The sequence below is a fragment of the Rhinatrema bivittatum genome, chromosome 11 (assembly GCF_901001135.1).
Source record: "Rhinatrema bivittatum chromosome 11, aRhiBiv1.1, whole genome shotgun sequence".
Lineage (NCBI taxonomy): Eukaryota > Metazoa > Chordata > Amphibia > Gymnophiona > Rhinatrematidae > Rhinatrema > Rhinatrema bivittatum.
Window position 1 is genome coordinate 102,769,531 of NC_042625.1, and position 16,726 is coordinate 102,786,256.

General features: G+C 45.5%; 2 protein-coding genes across 2 annotated transcripts in view; both read left to right on the forward strand.

Annotated features, from left to right (window-relative positions):
- The window catches only part of PITHD1 (PITH domain containing 1), a 36,231-nt gene that overhangs the window by 12,652 nt on the left and 6,853 nt on the right, over positions 1-16,726 (forward strand). Inside the window, exons 3-4 of the mRNA XM_029619621.1 lie at positions 480-557; positions 11,389-11,493. Coding sequence (XP_029475481.1) covers positions 480-557; positions 11,389-11,493 — 183 coding nt within the window. The remainder of the gene's footprint in view (positions 1-479; positions 558-11,388; positions 11,494-16,726) is intronic.
- The window catches only part of LYPLA2 (lysophospholipase 2), a 134,961-nt gene that overhangs the window by 12,448 nt on the left and 105,787 nt on the right, over positions 1-16,726 (forward strand). Inside the window, exons 3-4 of the mRNA XM_029619617.1 lie at positions 480-487; positions 11,389-11,493. Of these exons, the coding sequence (XP_029475477.1) occupies positions 11,469-11,493 (25 nt within the window). The 5' untranslated portion in view covers positions 480-487; positions 11,389-11,468. The remainder of the gene's footprint in view (positions 1-479; positions 488-11,388; positions 11,494-16,726) is intronic.

The window sequence follows — 16,726 nt, forward strand, 5'->3', positions numbered from 1 at the left end:
TCAAATCCCACTGCTGCTCCTTGTGACCTTGGACAAGTCACTTTACCTTCCATTGCCTCAGCTACAAACTTCAGCCCCTGCTTACTAAGCATTTTTCCCTTAGGCACAGAATGGGAGAAAATCCTTAGTAAATTGGCCCCTTGGTTTGTGAGCCTTCTGGGGATAGTGAAATATCTACAGCAACTAATGTAATCCGCTTTGAAGTGTCACAAAGGCGGAATAGAAATTACAAAAAAAATGTCTAGGATTCTATTTGCTTTTTTGGCCACGCACTGAGCTGACAATTTCAATGTCTTGCCTACTGCACTGACTCTGAGTGGCAGTGATACAGATACAGATCCCAGCATTGTATACATTTAGTTAGGATTATTATTTTTTCTATCTATATCACTTTGCACTTGACCACATTAAATTTCACCTACCATTTAGATGCCCAGTTCTCCGGTCCTGCTGTAATTTCTCATGATGTCTTTCATTAGCTTTACAGGTAACGTGAAGCTAAAAGGAATAATCCTTATGGGGGATGATGATTGTTCTCACCCATCTGAGATGAGACTGTAAGTGATACCATGTTAGATTCAGAAATTATTTTCATTTAAGGCAGGGAATTGCATATACTTACTTGATTCAGGGCTGGATTGCTCCTTTCTACTGGGTTCCAAAACTATTTGAAGATTTTAATCATCTTTGTCTACTTAAAACTTTCCTACTGTAGCAAGCAGGATGTGCAAAATGAATTGGGTTCCTCAAAGGGAAAGCGAGTATGCTGAACCGTTAACTCTTCATAGATGAGCTGCTTGTACATATAATGCAGCAGCTTATGAAGACGGAGACATTCTTATTCTCGCAAGCTTCTCTCAGATTAGGTAGATTTACTTTATTCTGCTTTTTCATGGAGTGCTAATATTGTTAATTTTTGGTGATTTTACTATTTTAGATTTGTTTTAATATATAGCTTTTACCTATTGTTTTATTGATGTTGTATAATTGAAGATACTGTTTAATATTCATTTCTATTTAGTTTACTATGAGTCTCATATTTTTTTGCATATTGCATTGTTTTGCCATGGTAAGGTATGAAATAAACTAAACTAGTTGTACTAATGTACCTAAAGTACTGATATCAGATGTGTTATTAACGATTGTTCTCTCTGCTAATCTTACTTCAGATATTGTGTGTTAAGTGGAATGGATATTCACAAGTAGTTTTTTTTTCAGTTTCTTAGATGCTTACTTACAGAATCATCATAACATACAATAAATAAGATAAAAATCTACAAGAGCAAAACCCCCAATAATTAGCAACACAACCGCAAAAATCCCTAATGCCAAATTGTACCAATAATTGCCTGTTAATTAATCATCAGTATCGTTAGCATGTAAAACCATAAAACTCATTCTGAAAGACCAAGCTTAAAAAAATAGTTTTACACTGTTTAGGAAAATCCAAATAATCCTATACCAGTCTGAACTCTCTTGGGATGAATTCCACAGTTCCCTGTTCGTAGCAGGATCAGTCCAGACTGCTGGGTTATGCCTCCCCTCCAGCAGATGGAGTCAGAAAAAAGCTGAAAAGCACCCCCTAGATATACTGGTGGGCTGCCTGCGATCCCTCAGTATATCTCTGACTCCAGCAGATTGAGAGAGCATAACCTGCGGTCCTGATCTTTTCTACATTTGAGTTTGGTTATTCAGGTTTGACCTTTGACTAGATCAATTTCTTTTGTTTAAGGTAAGTTAGATCAGCGGATAGGTTTGGTTTCTGTCCTTTCTTTTCACATGCGCTGGGCGAAGTTCTGATTCTTGGCAGGGCAGTGCCCTAAGGCCTATTTCCCGGAGATAGTGATCCCTTGGGACCAGGGGGAGTATTCACCGGTGGGCCGGTCACTCTCCCCCCCTGTATGTATATTCCAGGGGTGTTTCACCTCTGAAGGGGCTCAGCTATCATAGGAAAGAAGTGGGGATCAGATTAACATACAGTAAGTCCTGTTGGTGGCAGGCTGTTTGATCGCGTCGTTGGCCCCAGCCTGCCACGCTAGGGTCCCGGGACTCCGGAGGGGGTGGCCTGGTCACCCGGCGCGTTTTTATTTTATCTCAGTCATAGCTCTGCTGTTTTCGCACGCAGCTTCGGGCTGCTATGCTGTGTGCATTGGCCTGCACGGCCTGTGGGGAGATGCGTGAAAGGCGGAGAGTGCCGTCTGCTCATGGGCAGAGGCCGGGGCCTTGAAGAGGGAGCGGCAGCCATCCTTCCCATGCCGAGCAGCGAGGATGCAGCATCGAACGGAGGGGATTTCCCTCCTGATTCTCATCCGGCCCTCAGCCCACAACGAGATCGCGATTTCGCGGCGCATAAACACCCCCTCTCCCCCAGACCCGCGTAGACAGTTTTAAAAAGGCAAGTTCCATTTTCTTCGGTTTGTTCTGCTGATGCATCACGCCTTCCTAGAGGCAGAGGCTGGCTGGGTGGATGCGGGTCCCTCTCCCCCTAAAGTCTCCAAGTCCACTGCAGGCGCTGGGAATGCAGGGGTTCATTGTCCCCGGCCACCAGTAAATCCGGGGGATGCAGAGCGAGCTGTCCCGTTCCCAGACCCCTTGATTCCGGATGTAGGGGGTGATTTAGAGGGAAATGTCCCGGTTGAAGGGGATGACCCCCAGATCCTCCGTTTATTTGGTAAGGATGAGCTGGATCCCTTAATCCTGCAGGTCTTGAAAGAGCTTGAGATTCCAGCCCCCCCCCCCCCCCCGGCTGGAAACAGATGTTTCCCCGGGGAATTTTGTTTTGGCGGGAATTAAGGGACCCCCTCAGACCTTCCCATTTCATCCAAAATTATTTCAGATAGTATCTAGGGAATGGGATTTTCTAGAGGCCTCATTAAGGGTTAGCAGGGCTATGGAGAAGCTGTACCCCCTCCCGGCTGAGTCATTAGATCTTCTCAAGCTACCCAAAGTGGACTCAGCGGTCACGGCCGTCATTAAACATACTACTATTCCTGTGACGGGGGGAGCAGCGCTTAAGGATCTCTAGGATAGGAAGGTGGAGGTTTTGTTGAAGCGCATTTTTTAGGTTTCTGCATTAGGTGTCCGGGCCGCGGTCTGTAGCAGCCTCATGCAGAGGGCTACGCTTCGCTGGGTACAGCAATTGCTTACGGCCCAGGACCTACCGCCTGAAGATGCGGAGCAGACGAACCGCATGGAATCTGCGGTCGCATATACTGCAGACGCCTTATATGATCTCCTTCAGACTTCTGCCCACACTATGTCCTTGGCGATATCCGCAAGGCGCTTGCTATGGCTCCGACACTGGTCTGCGGATGCTTCCTCCAAGTCCCGATTAGGTTCCTTCCCCTTTAAGGGGAAATGGTTGTTCGGAGACGAACTGGAGCAGCTCATTAAGGACTTGGGGGACAATAAGGTCTACAAGTTGCCTGAGGACAAGCCCAAGCAGTTTCGCACTTTTGGGAATTTCAGAGGCCGTTTTCGTGGTCAATGACTGTTCCGTGCGGGGAGGGGTGTTTCCTCTGCACAGAGGCTTGGACACAGGCTTGGACGCATTCCTTTCGTGGCAGACGGCCTCAACGTTCGAGGGCATCGCACGCCTTTACCCCCAATAAGACGGCACAATGAAGCAGCGCCGGCCCATTCCTCCATTCCTTTAATCGGGGGTCACCTGTCCCTGTTTTGGTAGGAATGGGTCAAGATAACATCGGACCAGTGGGTCCTCGACGTTATAAGTCACGGTTACGTTTTGGATTTTGCTCGCCCGCCCCGAGATCTGTTTCTTGTGTCCCCTTGCAGCCCTCCGGCAAAGCAGCAAGTTTGCGCAGTCGTTGGACCATTTACGGGTGCTGGGAGCAGTGGTCCTAGTCCCGCCTGCCGAGCGTTGGACCGGTCAGTATTCCATTTACTTCATGGTTCCAAAGAAGGAAGGAACGTTCCGACCGATCTTGGACTTGAAACAGGTCAACAGAGCTTTGCGAGTTCCGCATTTTCGCATGGAGACGCTGAGGTCTGTCATTGTGGCCATCCACAAGGGAGAATTTTTGGCTTCTTTGGATCTAACCGAGGTGTATCTCCACATTTGAATCCAGGAGCACCATTAGAGATTTCTGAGGTTCATGGTTCTGGGGGACCATTATCAGTTTTGCGCCTGCCGTTCGGTTTGGTGACAGCCCCCAGAATTTTCACCAAAGTATTGGTGGTGGTCGCAGCTTCTCTTCGCCGCCAAGGGATACTAGTGCATCCTTATCTGGACGATTGGCTCATAAGGGCCAAGTCGGAAGCTCTGTGCAAGCTAGCGGTTCAGTCAGTGGTGGAGCAGCTACAGGCGCTAGGTTGGGTGATCAACTTTAATGGCTCAGGTGCGGAACCTGTTGGAACTGCCATGGCCTACGGCCTGGGATTATTTACAGGTACTTGGGCATAAGGCTTCTACTCTGGAAATGGTCCCTTGGGCCTTTGCTCATATGCGCCCTTTGCAGGGGGCACTGCTTTCCCGCTGGGATTCCAAGTCAGAGGACTACAACATGCTATTGCTCTTGCCGGAGCCGGCATGGTCCAGTCTCAGTTGGTGGTTAATACCGGACCATCTCCTTCAGGGGGTGGACTTGGAACCTCCACCTTGGATCATTGTTACAACGGATGCCAGTCTATCCGGGTGGGGGGGCGGTCTGTCAGTCCCAAGCAGTGCAGGGACGATGGTCCCCCCGGCAGGCCACTTGGTCCATCGATCGCTTGGAGACCCGTGCGGTTCGTCTGGCTTTGCGTCAACTCCTCCCGATGGTGCACCGTCGGGCGGTGCAAATTCTATCAGACAACGCGACCACCGTGGCGTTTATAAACAGGCAAGGAGGCACAAGAAGTTGCCCGGTGGCTGCCAAAGCGACTTTGTTAATGGCCTGGGCGGAACGCAATCTGACCCGCATCGCGGCCTCACACATTGCAGGCGTGGACAATGTTCAGGCAGATTTTCTCAGTCGACAACACCTGGATCCAGGAGAGTGGGAACTGTTGGCCGAGGCGATGCAACTCATAACTCGACGTTGGGGGACACCACGCTTGGATTTAATGGCGACTCGGCAAAACGCCAAAGCAGCTCACTTCTTCAGTCGAAGGAGGGAACTCGGATCGGAAGGGGTGGATGCGCTGGTACTTCCGTGGCCTCCACGCATCCTCCTTTGTGTTTCCCCTGTGGCCCCTGGTGGGAAAGGTGTTAAGACTCATCGAATCTCACCGGGGTCTGGTAATTCTAGTGGCCCCGGAGTGGCCAAGAAGGCTGTGGTTCGCGGATCTGGTCAATCTGGCGGTGGACGGTCCATTGCGTCTCGGTCATCTCCCGAATCTTCTGAGTCAAGGCCCAGTATCTTTCCATCTGGCGGATCGCTTTTGTCTAGCGGCTTGGTTTATGAGCGGAGACAACTGAGAAAGAAGGGTTACCCGGAAGCGGTGATTTCTACTCTTCTCAGGGCACGCAAGTCCTCGACGTCTCTCGCCTATGCTAGAGTTTGGAAGGTCTTTGACTCCTGGTGCAGTAGGTTAAAGCTGTCGCCACGGAGGGCCTCTTTGGGGCATATTCTCACGTTTTTGCAGGACGGTTTGAAAAAGGGCTTAGCTTACAGTTCGCTTCGCGTGCAGGTAGCGGCCCTGGGCTGTCTGAGGGGCAGGATTGATGATTCTTCTCTTGCCTGCCACCCGGACGTTGCTCGTTTTTTACGCGGGGTTAGGAATTTGCGTTCCCTGTTAGGGCTCCATGTCCATCCTGGAGCTTGAATTTGGTTCTCCGCGGTCTCTGCGCTTCTCCATTTGAACCTATCAAGAGAGCCACTTTGAAGGATTTAACTCTCAAGACAGTATTTCTAGTGGCTATTTCTTCAGTGCGTCGCGTTTCAGAACTTTAGGCATTGTCGTGCAGGGAGCTGTTTTTGCGTATATCTGAGTCCGGGGTGTCCCTGCGCATGGTACCTTCTTTCTTGCTTAAGGTGGTTTCGGCCTTCCACGTCAATCAGGTGGTGGAATTGCCTGCCTTCTCTGAGGAGGATATCCGCTCTTCTCAAGGTCGGGATCTGAGGCGTTTGGATGTCCGTCGGGCACTTCTGCTGTACTTGGAGGTGACTAATGATTTTCGACGGTCGGATCATATATTTGTTTTGTGGAATGGCCCCAAGAAGGGTTTTCAGGCTTCCAAGACTACTGTCGCCCACTGGTTGAAAAGCGCGATTGCTTCCGCATACATTGGGTGGGGACGGCCTGTACCGGATGGGCTTAAGGCTCACTCTCTTCGTTCTCAGGCGGCATCATGGGCTGAAAGTCAGTTTGTGTCTCCCCAAGAGATTTGCAGGGTGGCCACTTGGAAGTCCTTGCACACATTCGCTCGACATTATCTGTTAGATATCCGTGATCCGTCGGCGGATTCTTTTGGCAGCAGTGTGATTCGAGCGGGACTCTCTAGGTCCCACCCCATTTAAGGCGGCTCGGATACATCCCAGCAGTCTGGACTGATCCTGGTACGTACAGGGAAAGGAAAATTAGTTTCTTACCTGATAATTTTCATTCCTGTAGTACCTAGGATCAGTCCAGACGCCCACCCAAGTCTGTTTGCTACTCAAGAGTCCGCTCGTATTTCTTTCTGTTCCTTTGTCTCCTTACAGTTCCTGCAGCTGCAGAGTATCTGAATACGTGTTGATGCGTAGTTTCAGGCAAGTTATACAGGGTTTTTCTATTTTCATATAGGGAGACAAGTTTGTTTGTGTTTTCAGAGCACTAGGCCTACTTGATCTAGTCATTGGTTGAGTTAAAGGAGTTTACTATTCAGCAGGAGTGGATGTTTCTATGATTCATTCTGCTTTGATATTCTTTATACTGAGGGATCGCAGGTGGCACACCAGTATATCTAGGGGGGTGCTTTTCAGCTTTTCTCTGACTTCATCTGCTGGACGGGAGGCATAACCCAGCATTCTGGACTGATCCTTGGTACTACAGGAACGAAAATTATCAGGTAAGAAACTAATTTTCCTATATGGAGCAAATTTTAGATCAAGACTTGCCAGTTAGGGATATTGTGTGGGTTGGTGCCCAGTTATCATTCCGGGAAGGTGTCTCGTTTTATTCTCAGTTGCTTCTGGACAGATGAGCCCTAAAAATGGGGTCCAACAAATCTTGCAGCATTTGAAGTTTAATCTTGTAAACATTTTGAAGTCCATGACTAAGACCTCCTTCATACTATATGAGGTCATTCACCGGTCGGGGATGCAGGACAGGCAGCTCCACTCCCAGCACCTCCCTGGAGGGGCATCATTTGCTTGTTTTCTCCCTGCAGACTGGGAAACCTCTAGCATGGTTTCAGCAAAGGGGCTTCAGTCTAGACTGCCCCATAAATGCCCCAGACTTTTGAAATGTACGTCTCCCTTTTCTTGAAATCACCAAATAGGCTTGAAGATTTTGTGCTTCACTTTCCTTCTACAGTGATCTCTCTCTCTCTCCCTTTCTCCCCAGAACAGTCTCTCTTCTTCCCTGTGCCTCCCAGCCGTCCTCTTCACCTGCTGCACCCCCCTCTGCCTCCTTCCTTGAGTTACCTGTCTCTTTTTTCTTTTGCTAACCATGCAGTGCTGGTGCCCTCCACTAAGCTGCTGGCCTGGGCGAATGGCTGTCTGATGATGCAGAGCAGGCGACAGTGGTGACTCTGTTCTGGCGCACCCAGTAACGCATGTCTCTCTGATGCTGGTTATGCAATGCCAGCTGTTTATAGGGGCACCCTCTAATGACAAGCTCGAAGAAAAATACCTCTGAGCTGCTGCGGTGAAAGTAAAGGGGAAATTTATAGAAAGTGTCCTTGGTGGGCTGGATGTGACTCATAGGTTGTAGTTTGGGGACCCCTGCTTTAAAGAGAATCATGAACATTACCAAACAAAATAGTGGATTTTATAAATTTGGTGCATGTGCCTTAAAATTCCAGTCTAAGATCCCCCCCAGATCTTAGACTGGAACCCTGCCTCTCAATCTTCAAGAAAAGACTTAAGACTTGGCTGTTCAAACAAGCATTTCCAGACTCCAATTGATTTAACACCTCAACATCAACACACAAACATCAACTACTCCATTGTTAACTACTTGTAACTATCGTTAGCCATTATTAACCTGTCCTTTCTCTTCCCTCTTCGCTCAGTTCTATACACCCCTGTTACATGTAACTGCTTTTCCCGCACCATAGTTCTAGTTTAAGTTTATTATGCACCCCTGTTTTATGTGAACCAGCATGATGTGACTGCTGTCTCGAATGCCGGTATATAAAAAACCTAAATAAATAAATAAAATAAAAAAATAAAAAAAAATCCCTACAAGTGCTGCTTGATCTTGTGCTTTTATGTTCTTGGCTGTCCATGGCTTTTCTGCATTGTGCTTGTTGTAAAGCAATGGACTTTGCTTTGGGAGGCTCGGCTAGTTAGCCAGACAAGTTTATGCGGCTAACTTTAGGATAGGTCTAAGGGCCGGCCACAGTGAGAGAGTTATCCTGCTAACTCACTCCTCGCAGTTACGTCCCCAGAACGCCCCTCACTTATCCAGCAAAATTCTAACTTCCCACTGATCCGGCTAAATGCTTTTGAGTATGGACCTCTGTAAGTTCAATTCATCTGTGTCTTAAATGTTTTACTCTGTAATTTTAATTGTTTAGGTTTATTTTTGAAAATATTTTATTTCTAATCTTGGCAGTTGTGCAGTTAATAAGTGAGACTGAACTGATAATAAAATAGTTTAAGGAGCTTAACCAGCAGGTGGGCAAGTAAAGGATAGAAAGGTTTTGGTGCCTGCTGCTGATGGGCTTGATGGAAGGAGCCACCGTTGCTGATTGCAGTTGCTTCCTGCTCTCACAGAAGAGAGAGGAAAAAAATCAAATAAAACAACCAAAAATTTAAAAACAAGAGGAATAAAGCAAAAATGAAAAACAAGACAAAAAATAAAAAGTGAGAACAAATCTTCAATAAGGTAAACAAAACACCCGCTGAAGTAAAAAGAAAAAGACAAAATTTTGCCTTGGTCTTTTAAAAATCTTTGCTTGTCCCCAAGGCTTATAAATATTTTTCACCCCCTGAATAATCCTATATTTATATAAAATTGGGAGCACACATAGGGACGGTGCCCATTTGCCCATGGCTATTCTGTAACTTGCATGCGTTATGCACGCACATTATAAACTAAACTAGCGGGGCCATTGTCATGGGTCTACTCCAGCTCACTCGGTTCTGGTAGCCACTGCTGCGGTCCTGGTAGCCTTTTAGTTCTCTCCAGCCTCCGTATGGCCTGGCCTTAAACCGAGGAGCAACTTGGCTCAGCATCCCACCAAGTTCCCCCAGGCACAAACACAAAACAACATCTCAGTGCCAGAACATGTCGGTCTCTTTTGTAAAGTTCTCACTACCGTAGTAGTCTCTGGTAGGTCAGAAAAACTCCCTTTTATACAAAGCTACACCGTCAGGCTTGCTCAGCCTAAATAACCGCCCTGCTTGGGAGTTTGCAGCAGGATGCGGCCTCCCCATGCCAAACAAACAGAAAACACAGAGTAGCCGCACTAAAGAAAAACCTCTCTCTCACTTTAAATCAGCCCTTCCCCCAACAATGTCCATGCTGGCTTCTGAGGACTCCTCTGTTAGGGGATCCACGTCCATCTCCTCCCCTGTCTCTGAAGAACAGGCCTTCTCATACTCACTACCCCACTCAGGCACGCCCTCTTCCTCGATTACCATGGATTCAGCTGAGTCTGATTCACCTCTTCCTGGGCCCATGGGTCTAATTGATTCTCGGGGTACCTGGGAGTTGTAGTCTTTCTCCTGTCCTTCGACGGCCCCTGCTGTCCAACCCTGAAGTTGTTTTTCTTCTTTTCTATAACTCTGCTTTTGCTGCCTCCAGGCAGGTTGTACCTCATTACAGCCATGCATTCATGCCCACGCAAATCCCTTTTCTATTGTGTACGTTGAGGAATTTTAAAAGGGGCACGCACTCACGCCATTCCCAGTTTACCAGTTCCTCCACCAGTTTGCTCATTTAGCTAGGTCCTCCAGTCCTTCCCCCAGTTATCCTAGACCTTTTTAAATCCCTCATAACTTACACAGTTATGCGGCAGGAGTCTTCAGTGCGCGCCAGGCCGTGTAAGGATTTTAATGCATATCTCTTGGCCAGGCCCTAAAATGCGCATGCCCTGCTCCTTTTTGTAAACTTTTCAGATGTCTGCGCTGCGGCATTTATGTGCATATGTGGGCACTTTGTAAAATACAGTTGGTGCGCGTGAGCCTGACTTCTTTGCGCTTCGCCTAATTTTGGTGTGCGCTTTGGTGAATTTTAAAATTCACCTTTGAGAGCTTCGTGAAAACAGCATTTTTCCAACTCCATATGCTTTGCCAATGAAAGCTGCTATTAGATCCCAGTGATTTCCAGACTGTTTTCTGGTTTTGAATATTGCAATTCTCTCTTTATTGGTCTGCCTTATGCACTATTTGAGCTTTGCAGGTTCTCCACAATGCTATGGATTGTGTTCTCACTGAATCCCACATATGTGATCATATTATGCCAGTCCTCTACTCTCTCCATTAGCTTCCTATCTAATGGAGGATCAAATTCAAGTCTTAATTCAAAAACTATTAAATAGCGGCTCATCCCCTTGGTTAAGTTCTCTAATACGCATTTAAAATTCAGATCAGTGCATAAGGGTATTCTCTAGGTTCCTTCCCCGCAGACTGCTCATATTGCTACTGGCTCATTATTTTGGAATATGCTAAATATTTGTGTATGACGACAAATGCTAAAACATTCAGAGTGGCTCTGAAAACCTGGCTGTTTAAAAGAGCTTTTGCAGCTGAGGCTTAGTTGGAAAATGTTAGGATTTGCATAGCCTGGAGAACTATCTGGGCAGTGGTATTATGCCATGCGTAAACTTGGATATATTTGTGAATTCCAACCTTGCATGCCTTACTTCTTTCCTGAGCTCACCCAGTCTCTTGATGCTGTTTTATGGAATGTTTGCTTAATAAGATTTTTTGTTTATATTATATCCTGCCATGAACTCCGGAGTGTGCGGGCTGTGAATCTTTTAAATTAACTTACATAATCTGGAAAGATGACATAGATGAGTACAAAATTATTGCTACTGGATTGTGATTGATTCTCATTTTATCTGCACTGGAAGTGTCATTCAGGAGCAGTGAGGGGTCTCTGATAAGAGTCCAGGGATGGTGAGGGAGGATGTCTCTGTGATAAGGGAAAGATAGGGCTGATAAACACAAATTAACTTTTGTTTAGAATTTCCTTGTCCCGTAGCTGATGGGGATCTGAGCAGGAATTGCTAGGATTGTGTGCTTGGTTGGAGTTGCATTTACATTGCGTGAATTTCTTTCTGCATTTCAGGTACAAGAACATTAATCATATGTGCTTTGACGACACATCCCGGGAGGCTGATCAGGTGTTCAGTCTGAATCGAGACATCCATGGTGAACTGGAATATCCTACAAAGTACGGGGGTGGAATTCTGGGTTGTAGCCCACAGAGGGCTGGGAGTGGGAGGATGAGAGAGAGTGTGGCTGGAGAGGGACATTACAGCAGAGGATGAGCATGGGAGGGGAAGTGCCTTTTCTCTTACTTAAAACATTTAACTGCTTTTCTAGGCCAAAAAGGACTGTCCAAAGTGGTTGGTGTACAATAAAAATATAAAAAATTGCAGAACATAAACTTACAGATAACAAACATTAACAAATCAGAGGCTTCTTTTATTAAGCATTTTTCCCATAGACACATAATGGGAGAAAAAACTTAGTGAATCAGGCCCTAAGACAATAATTAAAAGCCCAACAGAAACCATCCCATCCGTGATTAAGCAGCAGTGTAGATCACTCTACAGCTCTAATATAAGTCATCTAAGACAGCAGTTTTCAACCTCTTTTTCATCTGTGATACACCTGACAGATGGTTCTCACATCCGTGACAAACTGATCATGTGACCGTCACGTGGCTAAATATAAACATACATTCTGCATCCTCAGGAGCCCCTTCGAGCCCCAACAATGGGTCAGAGCAGAACTAGGGCATTACCCGTACAGCTCACCATACAAAAAAGATATTCTGGTTCTGATACTACCAGGCACAATAGCCTTCCTTATGAAAAGGCAATAATTTACCACTAATGCATGTCCTATTGAGAAAACTCAACAAATAAGATTGATACAAATGCCTCCATGCTAGTAAAATACCTCACCTCGGTCACACACCCAGAACTGACCTTCACCAAGTACAGAAAGACCACAAATTATAAATATGGAGACAGAAACTGGAATGGAAAACCAAAACAGCCACTCTGCATGCAGTGCAACCCTGGATAAATGAAAAGAGAAATATAGCACCTAACACAGTCCCAGGATCTGCAATAATGCACACAAACTAACCCGCACAAAGTTACACCTGCATTATGGATCACATAACAACCCTATCTATGAAAAGGCAACACTACAAATATTAAATCAGGTCCTAAACACTAATACACCTCCTATTAGGAAAACAGAACAAGCCAAGCTGCTATAGATCCCCACACAGAAATAACTGTACAACTATATTAATAAATGTTTCAAAACAGCTGATGAACAGAATAACATCCAACAATTAAAACTCATAAAAATTATTAAAAATTGTCCAAATATCAATAAAATATTTCAAAACAGCAGACACATCACATAATACCCAATAATTAAAATGGCAGTCAATCACGAAAAATAAACTTAAAAAGCCACCTTTCCCTGTATGTACCAGGATCAGTCCAGACCGCTGCGTTATGCCTCCCTTCCAGCGTATGGAGTCAGAGAAAAGCTGATAACCCGGTGTGCCAACTGCGATCCTTCAGTATTTCTCTGACTCCAGCAGATGAAGGATGGCATAACCTGCGGTCCTGATTCTTTGCAAAATTCTTTATTTGATTGATTAATAAGTGAAGGGGGGGTATCCTAACCTTAGTACCTTTGACTAGATCAACTTGTAGTAAGTAGTAAAAAAAAGAAAAAAGAAGACTGAGATCACTTTGTTGTAATAGCAGGCAAGGCTGGGCTTCTGCCCTTGGCCTTAATACCTGGAGAATATTGACAGAGCCTGGTAATTTCTCCAATGCTTCTATCTGTATAATGTTATGTTAATTTTCTTTTTTTCCTGTATTTCATCATTCTTTTTACTATTGTAAGATGTTATTCTCTTACTATTGAATTGAAAATAATAAAAATAAAATAAAAAAAAACAAAAACAAGTACCTGAGCATATCCCATTAGGTAAATACATCCCAAGCTGCTTATCCCAGGGATAACCTGTAGATTTCAAGTCCTCTTTCATAATGGTTTATGGACTTTTCCTCAAGGAACTTGTCCGAGCCTATTTTAAACCCAGATATACTATAAGATTTCACCACATCCCATGGCAACAAATTCCAGAGCTTAATTATGTTTTGAGTAAAAAAAAAAAAAAAAAGTTCCTGTTTGTTTTAAATATACTACTTAGTAACTTCATTGCATATTTCCTAGTCTTTTTGAAAGAGTAGACAACCGATTTGCGTTCCATTCCACTCATTATTTTATAGACCTGTATCAAATCTCCTCTCAGCCGCCTCTTCTCCAAGCTGAAGAGTCAAAACCTCATAAGGAAATCATTCCATCCTTTTTTTCATTTTGGTCACCCTTCTCTGTACTTTTCCTACTATTTGCCAGGCACTATGAGGCTTACTGATTTGTAGTTTCCTGGATCACTCCTGGAACCCTTTTTAAAAATTGGCATTACACTGGCACCCCTCCAATCCTCATGTATCATAGATGATTGTAAAGATTATTTATAATTAGTTATAGTATGTCTGTAATTTCATTTTCAGTTCTTTCCATACTCTTGAGATCTATACTATCTGGTCCAGATGATTTGCTGTTCTTTAGTTTGTCGATGTGTCTTACTACATCTTCCAGGTTCACTGAGATTTGTTTGTTTCTCTGGATTGTCACCTTTAAATATCAATTAAATATCATTTCTGGCACGGGTATCTCCTTTATATCTTCCTCAGTAAAGACTGAAGCAAAGAGGTCTAAGTCCGCTATGGCCTTGCCTTCTCTAAACATAGAAGTATGACAGAAGAAAAAGACCATATGTCTCATCCAGTCTGCCAATCATTCCAATTAATTTAGCATTATAATTCCTGTCACTCCCTTACAGATCCCCTGTATTTATCCCATGCTTTCTTGAATTCAGATTCTGTTTTTGTCTCCCATCACAGCCACCATCCTCTCTATATAGAAATATTTCTTAAGGTTATTCCTGAGTCTACCCTCTTTCAACCTCATCTCATGACCCCTTATTCTAGAGCCTCCTTTCCATTGAAAAAGGCTCAACTCCTGTGCATGGAAACCGTTGAGATATTTGAATGTTTCTATTATATTTCCCCTATCTCACCTTTCCTCTTGGGAACACATATTTAGATTCTTTAGAACGAATATCACTGACCATTTTAGTAGCCACTCTCTGTACCGACTCTATCCTGTTTATATCCTTTTGAAGGTGTGGTCTCCAGAATTGTACACAACATTCCAAGTGAGGTCTCACCAGGGGCCTATACAAGAGCAATATCACCTCCCTTTTTCTGCTGATCATTCCTTTCCCTATGCAGCCAAGCATCTTTCTGGTTCTTATCGTCACTTTATCCACCTGTTTGTTCACCTTAAGATCTTCAGATACAATTACTCCCACATCCCACTCTTCCTTTGTACTTAAAATAATTTCATCTCTAATATTGTCCCTTTCCCTTGGGTTTTTGCATCCTAAATGCACTAATCTGTATTTTTTTAGCATTAAATCTTGGCTGCCAGACCTTAGAACATTCCTTGAGCTTCACTAGATTCCTCCTCATGTTTTCCACTCTTTTCTGGCTTTCCACCCTCTTACAGATTTTGGTATCATCGGCAAAAACACAAACCTTTCCCGACAACCCTTCTGTTGTATCACTTACAAAAAAGTAGCCGCTCTGCATATCTCCTGTGGCTAGACTGCCCGTCTCTCAGCCCAAGAAGCTGCTTGAGCACATAGCGAGTGAGCTTTAATTCCGTCTGGAGGACTCCGACCGACACCAACATAGGTGGAAAAAATTGCGTTCTTTAACCAGTGAGCAATATTGGTTTTTGAATCCTTGTTCCCTTTCTTGGGACCGCTCCACAGGACAAAAAGATGGTCAGACAAACAAAAATCATTAGTGACCTCCAAATAGCGAATGAGAACTCGCTTGACATCGAGCCTTCGAAGTTCCGCCGGACCCTCATCAGGGAAGGACGGAAGCTCTATGTATTGATTGAGATGGAACGCTGAGACCACTTTAGGCAGGAAAGATGGTACTGTACTCAAGGACACTCCCGAATCCGTGAAACGGAGGTAGGGCTCTCTGCATGATAGAGCTTGGAGTTCTGAAATTCTGTGGGCAGAGCAAATAGACACTAGAAAAACTGTCTTCAGAGTGAGTTCCTTGAGGGTTGCTCTCTTCAGTGGCTCGAACGGCAGGCCAACCAGGACTCGAAGAACCAAGTTTAGGCTCCAAGAAGGGCACAAGGAGTGGACCGGTGGTTTTACGTGCTTTTTACCCCTCTTAAAAAACGGACTATGTCAGGATACGAAGAAAGAGGAGCTCCCTCTTGATGAACAAGAGAACCAAGGGCCGCCACTTGTACTCGCAAGGAATTGTAGGCCAAACCCTTCTCGAGGCCTCGCTGCAAAAAGGATAGCACTTGAGCTATGGATGCATGACTTGGAGATATGTCTATGGATACACACCAGGACTCAAAAACTTTCCAAACCCGGGTGTAGAAAATGGAAGTAGAGATCTTCCGGGCCTGGAGTAGTGTGGAAATCACACCCTCTGGGTAACCTCGTCTTCTTAACCTCCGCCGTTCAAAAGCCAGGCCGCAAGACAGAAGCGATCTGCCTGGTCGAAAAATACTGGACCTTGCCATAGGAGGTTCGGTAGATGTCCCAGGCTGAGAGAGCCATCCACCGCCAGATTGACCAAGTCTGCAAACCATGGTCTTCTTGGCCATTCCGGCGCAACTAGTGTGACCGGTCCTTGGTGAATTTCTATTCTCCGAATTACTATGCCGACCAGTGGCCAAGGAGGGAATACATAGAGAAGGAGGTTTTGTGGCCATGGGAGAATTAGGGCATCCACGCCCTCTGTGGCGTGTTCCCTTCTGCAGCTGAAGAAGCGCGGAGCCTTTGCGTTTCTTAGAGACACCATGAGATCCAGGTGTGGGGTTCCCCACTAGTTGAATAGACGTGCTGCTGCCTCGTCGGACAGTTCCCACTCCCCTGGATCCTATATGTTGTCGGCTCAAGAAGTCTGCTTGAACATTGTCCACTCCTGCTATGTGGGACGTAGCTAGGCGAGAGAGATGAATCTCCACCCACCCCATCAATCTGTCTGTCTCCTGAGAGACATGTTGGCTCTTCGTTCCCCCTTAGCGGTTGATATACGTCACATGGTCGCATTGTTGGAGAGTATCCTCACTGCTTGATGCTGGACCATTGGTAAGAAAGTCTGCAATGCTAGACGAACCACCCTGGTCTCTAGACGATCGATCGGCCATGGTGCTTGGACCGCCGTCCACCGTCCCTGAGCCAACTGCGTTTGGCACACTGCTCCCCAGCCCGATAGGCTGGCATCCGTGGTGATGATGACCCACTGTGGGATCTC